The sequence below is a fragment of the Eimeria acervulina genome, genomic scaffold (genome assembly GCF_000499425.1).
Source record: "Eimeria acervulina Houghton genomic scaffold, Eah_scaff180, whole genome shotgun sequence".
NCBI lineage: Eukaryota > Apicomplexa > Conoidasida > Eucoccidiorida > Eimeriidae > Eimeria > Eimeria acervulina.
In genome coordinates this window covers 43119-50686 of record NW_013548920.1, presented here as the reverse complement: position 1 = coordinate 50686, position 7568 = coordinate 43119, and the positions used below count along the sequence as shown (strand labels likewise).

General features: G+C 51.8%; 1 protein-coding gene across 1 annotated transcript; it reads right to left on the bottom strand.

Moving 5' to 3' along the window:
* Nucleotides 1-5390: 5390 nt before the first annotated feature.
* EAH_00023530 (hypothetical protein) lies at nucleotides 5391-7568 on the bottom strand (the record flags this gene model as incomplete). The annotated part of the gene is made up of 4 exons (XM_013393150.1): nucleotides 5391-5454; nucleotides 5670-5881; nucleotides 6158-6676; nucleotides 6771-7568. 4 exons carry the CDS (start codon nucleotides 7566-7568, stop codon nucleotides 5391-5393), a joined length of 1593 nt encoding a protein of 530 aa, XP_013248604.1.

Below are 7568 nucleotides of genomic sequence, written 5' to 3'. Positions count from 1 at the left end.
TCAAAACCGTTTGTCGGGGGCATCTTCTCTGCCTCCTCAACTCAGCGTCGGCGACTACAAACATGCGCGAACAACGGGTGAAGCCGTCGTTGGCACAAACTTTCGTAGGCATTGCTTTGCCTTTTGTTCAAAGGGACTTCTATCCTACAAGCTCTCTGACGCCTGCTGTCCTACTGTCGTGGCCTATGCACCTTTCTCTACCAACGGCCATCTGAGCGCCGCCCCGACACGCTTCCCCTCTTCACAAGCTTTGTATGGGCCGCGCCTGATTGGGGTTGGCAGAATGCTATCTTCACGCGCACACATCTGTTGCAGGCTGGTAGCGGCCCATTGCCCATGTTCCATTGGGTTGCGATTCCTATTTTGAAGGGCGATTTCCAACACACGCACAAGGCAATAAGAGCCGCAGTGTTTTGTGGCCGGCCCTCGTTGCCTCATCGCCAAGGTGTCTGCACCAACAACAACAACGGCAGGGTTGCGAAGTGTGCTGCATGCTTGCCTATCACGTATTTAACTTTTAATAGTACGCGTACGTCTGTGCGTACACTGCACATTGGGTGCGATAGGCTAGTGCTCTGGCATCTACACCTTTCTGGGTTCAAGGGCTGAAGCCCGCACTATTTTCTGGCTGACGAGCTCAGTGCGTATTGTCGGTGCTTTATTTGATAGTGTGATCGTGTGGTAGCTGAAAATCCGCATTGGTGTCACTGACAAGGTCATGCTTCTGTTGGGCGATGCAATAGTTTATCACTTGCTGCTTAGGCTATCGTGGATGGCCATTGCTCTCACGGTAGTGCGCAGCTGCCCCCCTAAACTCGAATCGAAAGTATACGCAATCGCTTCAGGGATAACAAACCTGGGCGCCGCATGCAGCAAGATGCTGAATGTTGTAGCGATTGAAATCGGTGATATTCAGATGAAGGAAACGGCGCCGTGGGGCTGCAACTTCCACACGTTTCCCAACTTGGTTCTCATCTCGCAGTGTCTGCTGCCCTGTGCATGCATTCCGCTCGCCTACTTCATTTTGCCCAAGGAGGCCCTCGCCTCGGCCGTGCCGCCGCACCAGCGAAGACGCAGCAAACGGCTTTCTAACTGCAGCAGCACTGATCAAGGTAGAACTCCTTGAAACCCACCTCAAGGCAGCCCCACAGCAGAACATCCCTGTGACGCAGCCTAGGAAAGGCTGGCATTGCAGGCATCTGTAGGAGGCGGCATGAGGACGTGGCGGCGGTGGCCGGAGATGCAGGGTCAAGGCCTCATTTTGTTGAGTTCTGAACAGGCAAGACAAAGAACCAATCGACGTGCAACAACCTATAGTTTCAGCGGATACTGGACAGAGAATCCTTTTGTGCTATTTTTTCCTTCAAAGAATGCCACCGGGTTTGCAGGAGTGTCGCAGGGGGCCCGCTGCTGGCTCTTTGGACGCCTGCGTGCTGTTTCGTGATTCTTTGCGTATCAGTGTTGTCGCAGCTGGGCTGGGGAAAGAAGCGAAAAGGGAGGATTGAGCCCTGCCTACAAGAACAACATCACCTGCATGCAACTGCATGCGTGCAACAGCTGCTCCTCGTGTGTGAAGTATGGTGGCTGCGCTTGGGTCCGCATGCTTTGGTATATGCGCTTCCGCGCCTCCCATTGCCGTCTTGAATGGCGTTGATTTCGTTCAGGGAGCGGCGCCGCTCTTCGTCGATCTGCTTTGGAGTTCAGTGCACTTGTGCCGTTTCCTTCGCTGGTTGCGATGAGGACTAGATTTTGTCTTGTGTGATAGCGGGGCTGATGATGTACATTTCCTTTATGCGTGGTATTCGGAAGCGGCAACTGGGATCCCGTAGAGAGGGCAGCTGCTGCTGCGTCAGCGCGGTGTTTCTGGTCGGCGTATGAGACGTAGTAGTGGCCCATCCATGCAAATGCATTGCACAGGGAATTCCCTTTTTTATGCATCCTTTGTATTTCTCAAGGCTCTCAGCATGATGAAACTTCGCTTTCCATTCGGCACTCCACACGTAGCGCACCCTCATTCTCTTTCCTGACTCCACTCAAATGGGCCAAGAGTGGAAACTTAGAAGATTTATCTAGAGTTTCAGTGTTTACTATTTAGTAGAGTTGTGGTTAGAGCAAGTGGCACATACTCATAAGATATCTGTAAAGGAGGAAAGAACGCGTTTCTTTGTAGCCGCAAGCACTGGGAATCTGCTGCATTAGAAGACAGAAACCCAAATACGCGGCGTGTATGAGAAGAGCAGGAAATAATATATTGCCACGAGATTGGTGAAATGCACGACGAGACCATCTTCTTGAATTTGCTTTCGTCTAAACGCGAGTGGAAGTGCGTTAGGGATCAGATGTCAGGCACATGTGCACCCTGAGGTTTGACAGCAGCTTAATAATCGTACCTCTGCATATATTTTGTTGTAATATGATTCGTAGTACCGCGTAAGGGTGTACAGATTCTACGAATTGATAATGAGAGAATTTCTTCAGGGTGAATCGTGCGCGGTCTCCATCTCAAGCTGTTGCGAGACAGCTGGCCTGTTGAATGCCGTCAGCGCCCCGGTCTGCCCTAAATCCCTTCCTCTGCCTTATGAACTACAGACGACTCTCTGGTGCTCCGCGACAGATCAGCAAGACTCGAGAAAGCCGGGTCTATGAGTTCAACTTTTACTTGCTAATCAGATGATAGTGGGCGAGCTGTCACAGCAGGAACAAACGAAATCAAAGGTGAGAAAAACGGAAAACGAAATAGAGAAACTACACAGGCTCTCTGTTCCCATAGCACTGCATTCCACCCTCATCCTTCCCTGCAACATATGTACATATATATATGTATTATATGTACGTATATAATATATATACATATATAATATTGTAGTGCATATGCAGTGCAGCTCGCGCAGTGTTTAAAGCGTTTCCAGGCTTTGACTTTACTTATTAGAGTTACTTACCCATTCAGAAGAAGCCCTCAGGATATTTCCTCTTTGCACATAGCAAAGACGCAAACAATGTAAAACTTGTGCAGTTCCTTGTATATGGTCGACGGTGAATGCGTACGTGAGTGATCGACTTGCATCTGCTGCATCTTTCTATCAGGTTCTATTTTCAGCTGTGGTGTGCGTAGTTCCACTGCTTCTGCTAGCAGCTAATCCAACGTTTATTAATTGCCTGCCGCGGTGCGCTGTACTGTAGCGCAGTGATGCTGCTCAGCACCGAGCGGCACCGCAGCAACAGCGAAAGACGCAAAGTGATTACCCTTAGCTTCACAGCCGTGTCAGTGGATAATTATCGCAGCGGAGCACGGAACAGCCGCTGGCTTTAGGGCTGCTGTTGGTGGAGACGCGACGACAGCTTCTCTGCTGATCCGTGGCAGGAATCCTGCTGCCACGGGGCAGGGACGCAGCCAAGGAGGGGATGCTCAAAGAACCCCAGCAGCTGCATATTTGCTATCCTTTTGCTTTGTCCCGTCATCTCAGTGTAGGCCTCAAGGCCACTGACACCAGACGCCGCCCTCAAGCCGCACGCAGCTCACCACGCTGCTTCTCTGTAGCTAGTAGGTTTGCTACTGCTGTGTCTTTATCTCTTCAGTCACTGCCAAAGGCGTCCTCTAACTGTCAAGCAGCAAGAAAGAAAACCCCGCACACAGCCGCCCCCACACTGACATCCATGCATGTCCGCTCCTCTTTACAGTATTAAAAATGACCTCGCTCACAGGCGCAGCCCATAAAGCATTGCTGACGACGACACATAGGCGTCAATTCCCTGACATGCAGCTGGCCCCAGCTACCTTCACCTAGCTGCCATTGGCTTGGCTTCCCTGTGGCTGGCTAGCATGGTCTGCTAAAGCGGATGCGAGGCGCACACAAGTGCATTGACTGTTGCCGCAGCTCTCTCCTTGCAGCGAGCATGGGGGGCACAACCTACGTTCTCTAATGCAAGACCAATGGAGGTTGGATGCTCTATCTGAAGTTCGTGCCGTACGCGCATTTACTGGCCTGCACGCTGGCTGCTGAGGGCCACGTGCCGTGTTAAGGGTTTCCTATTCTGCATTATCCTTGCATGCAGAAGAAAGGGCCTTTGCTCCATTTGCATTTGGGGTTGCCTTGCAGCAGGAGTTGCAGCGAGGAGTGCAGCAACTGCAAGCAGGTCTCCCCCTTTCCTCACCTTCAGCGCCATTCCGCCATTCATTCCTTCCTACCGCTGCGCTCAGCAAGCAAAGAGGCTCTAAGACAGGTGATCACCTGCCTTTTAAAACCTCATCTTAATTACTTTAACTCGACTGCTTCTTTTAATACTAGGCTAAGATGGAGGACCCGCGTTGCTGAATTATTGAATCACTTTGCCGCGCCATCCCGCCACTGTGCCAACGAGAGTGTTCTTCTTATCCGAGTTTCAGTGCAGTCAAAAGAGTTAAAATAAGCTCCACGAAGTGCACTGCAGTCCTCTGCAACCTCAAGGCGTTCTGGGCACAGCGGTCCAAACGCATGGGCGTCATGGTGCTAGGAGGAGGCGACGAGTATAACCAGTTGCTGCACACCTTGCTGCTCCTCCTGCTGCAAGTGAACCCCAGACGCAAACATGCTTATTCCCCCTCTTGACGCATTCAAAAACAGTCACGAGAATTGTTGTTAAACCCTTGCTTCTTGGCCCTGAGCAGCCAACCAACCGCGCCAGTAGAACAAAATATACCAACCGCTCCAGACTGACCACGCAGCAACCACCGTGTGCACTCTCTACAGATTGTTTTATTCCCTTCCCTGTTAATTGGTTCCCTTCTAAGACCAGGCAAGCAGCAAGCATTCACCTAGTAAACGTGAGGCGGCAAAATAAAGGAATCACACCCTTGGGAGCGCTGGCGGCGCTGCGCGTGCCCTGCTGCCCATCCAACCGTGTGTTCACCATCAGGGGGCAGCTGCACTTCAAAAGTACTCTAACTAGTATGCACGCAACCCTAATATGTTGGCAATGAGCCTTAGGCCTTCTTGCACTGCAGCGTGACTCGTTGGAAAGAGGCCCCCAACATGGGGCATAACACCGCCGGCATGGTAATGCGTTGAAGAACCACAACTGCGCCTTCGCCAGCTTGTCGAATTTCTTGTTTTGTTGCTTCTAGGGTTTAGGGGGTGGGGCTTGGTGTTCGCTGCTCGCTGCCTGACAGATGGGTTTGTATGGACCTGATCCACTCTTCATCGTCTTCTCTCCAAGGGCCCCACTGGGCTGCAGTGAACTTTGTCACGGAGTCCGGTGTACACAGCAGCGCTTTCTTCAGGCCAAGCACCATCAGCATTGGAGCCCGCTGGCTTCTTCTGTAATACTCCAAAGCGGCGTGCAACGTGCGGGCGACATCTACATTGTTGTACTTTTGCCTCTGCGTACTTAACTTGTGGGGAACAAACCTTGCTTCACGTATGTGGAGGAGTACAAGTGGCCACCAAGAATGCTTCAATGCCCTTTCCCCAAGCACTTCTGCCGCACAATATAGCGTATCAAGAACCAGAAATATCATTCCCATGATCTCTATCGCGCACTTGGCCTGGCAGCGTTTGTAGGCCACGGGCATATTTCTGATTGCAAATGCACAGAGGGCCTCTGCATTAGACAAAAGCTCGTTGAGATCTGACGGGGCAAGTGCATCCTTCTTCAGTATTTTTCTGCACTTATTGAGTGCATTAACTGCAAACCTTTGGGTTGTAGACAACGTCAAGGCTAATTCCATATCAAAGCTTCTTGAGTTCACTGTCTTCTTATTTACAGATGTCTCTTGGATTGGAGGAACGCGATAATATGGATGGGACTTCAAAAGCTCCGGAGGAACCCCCGGAAAGACATGCGTGAGCCAACCGAAATATAGTAGGAAGTCCCCATCAGAAGGCGGCACCGACGCTGTTGCTGGCTGAAGAAAGCATAGCAAAAACAGCAGCAGAAAAGGCGCCAGCAGTAGCAGCAGCAGAAGCACCCACTACAACGAAAACACTATTCAATCCTGATTACTGCACTTCATCAGCTGATCTCAGCAACCATATGCACGCATGGACACATAAGCACGCACACACCAGGCAGTTGAAAACGACAGATAGAGGCGACTGCTGCAGCAAGTACAGGAAGCATCGAGTAGTGGCGTCTAGTCTATGCATGCATGCATGCACATTTTGCATGTAGCAGCTCCAACCTGTTGAGATGGTGCGCGTTGCTGACGCAAGATGGTAACAGCAGGCAGCAGCAGCCGCGAGGCAGAAGCAGGGGCCCCAGAGGAAAATGAGGGCAGTATGATTGCTGCTGGCTGCTTAAGGATAATTAATCTTTTTGCAGGAGCAAGAGATGAAGCTGCTTCCAAGTAGCTAGACAGCTCCCGTTTCCTCTGCTGGTGTGAATCAGGCGTCGGAGGCGCGGTAGGAGCCACCGATTGAGGCGTCACAGCAGCATTCACATGTTGAGGCGCTGCAGCAGCCACCGGTTGAGGGCCTATAGCAGCCACCGGATGGGGCGTTGCAGCAGCCACCGATTGAGACGCTGCAACAGCCGCCGGTTGAGGGTCTGCATCAGCCACCCGTTGGGGCCCTTTAGTAGCAGCCACCACTTGAGGCGCTTCAGCAGCATCCACCACTTGAAGCTCTTCAGGAGCAGCCACCACTTGTTGCGCTGCAGCAACAGCCACCACTTGAGGCGCTGCAGCAACTACCGGTTGTACCTGTAAATCCGGAAAAGCAAGACACGGATGCAGAGTTTGAATATGTCAGCATCCCCTAACAGAAGGGCCTTGTCTAATAAACTCAGAAGCTCACCTTCGCGGCAGCAAAGGAAGCCTCAGTGAAGGGAAGAGGACCTGAAACGTCGGCAGCTGAGCCACGTGGTATATTTTGGGGGGCTGAGGGGCCTGCGGTTGGCTGCTGCGTTTTTCTGCTTCTCTCTTTTTGGTTTTCCCTAAGGTCGTCTGGTCCGTGAGAGGAAACTGAGAGTTGGTCATACATCGTACCCCATGCCTGCGCCAAGCCAGCGGCGCCTCGTGATGTGGAAGGCCGCGAACCAACAGACAGATCAAGTGGTTCAGAGTTCTGTGGTTCGTATTCTGGCAGCCAGGTCGATTCAGCAAGGGGATCTTCGCTGCCAAGCAACACGGCGTCAATAAAAGCATCCAAGTCAGGGTCGAGAGGGGGGGCAGGCTGTAGCGGGCCTTCTTGAAGCGGCATCTCAAGTATAAGCTTTTTTGCCCAATCCCCCTCATTAAATGGATCTTGGCCTCCCCTCTTCAGATCTGCGCTCATCCCGTCTTTCGTTACCCGTTCAGCGGTTGCTCTCAGGAAAGCTTGAACTGCCGCACCGGCGGTCACATCTACTACAGAAGCATACTCGGCATCTGCTAATAGTTCGTCCACCGGCGTAAGACCAGCGAACAACTGAACTCCGGCATCTTGTAAGCCCTGTTGCTGTTCTGAGGATGCACTTGCGCTGGATTCTGAGCTACTTGAACCGGATTCCTCGCATTTTTCGCGCCCCCAGCTAACGGCCAGCCTGCGGGCGAAGGAAGGGCGTGTAATTCTTTTTCTCATCAACAAACTGCACAGGTAGACAAGGAATATCAT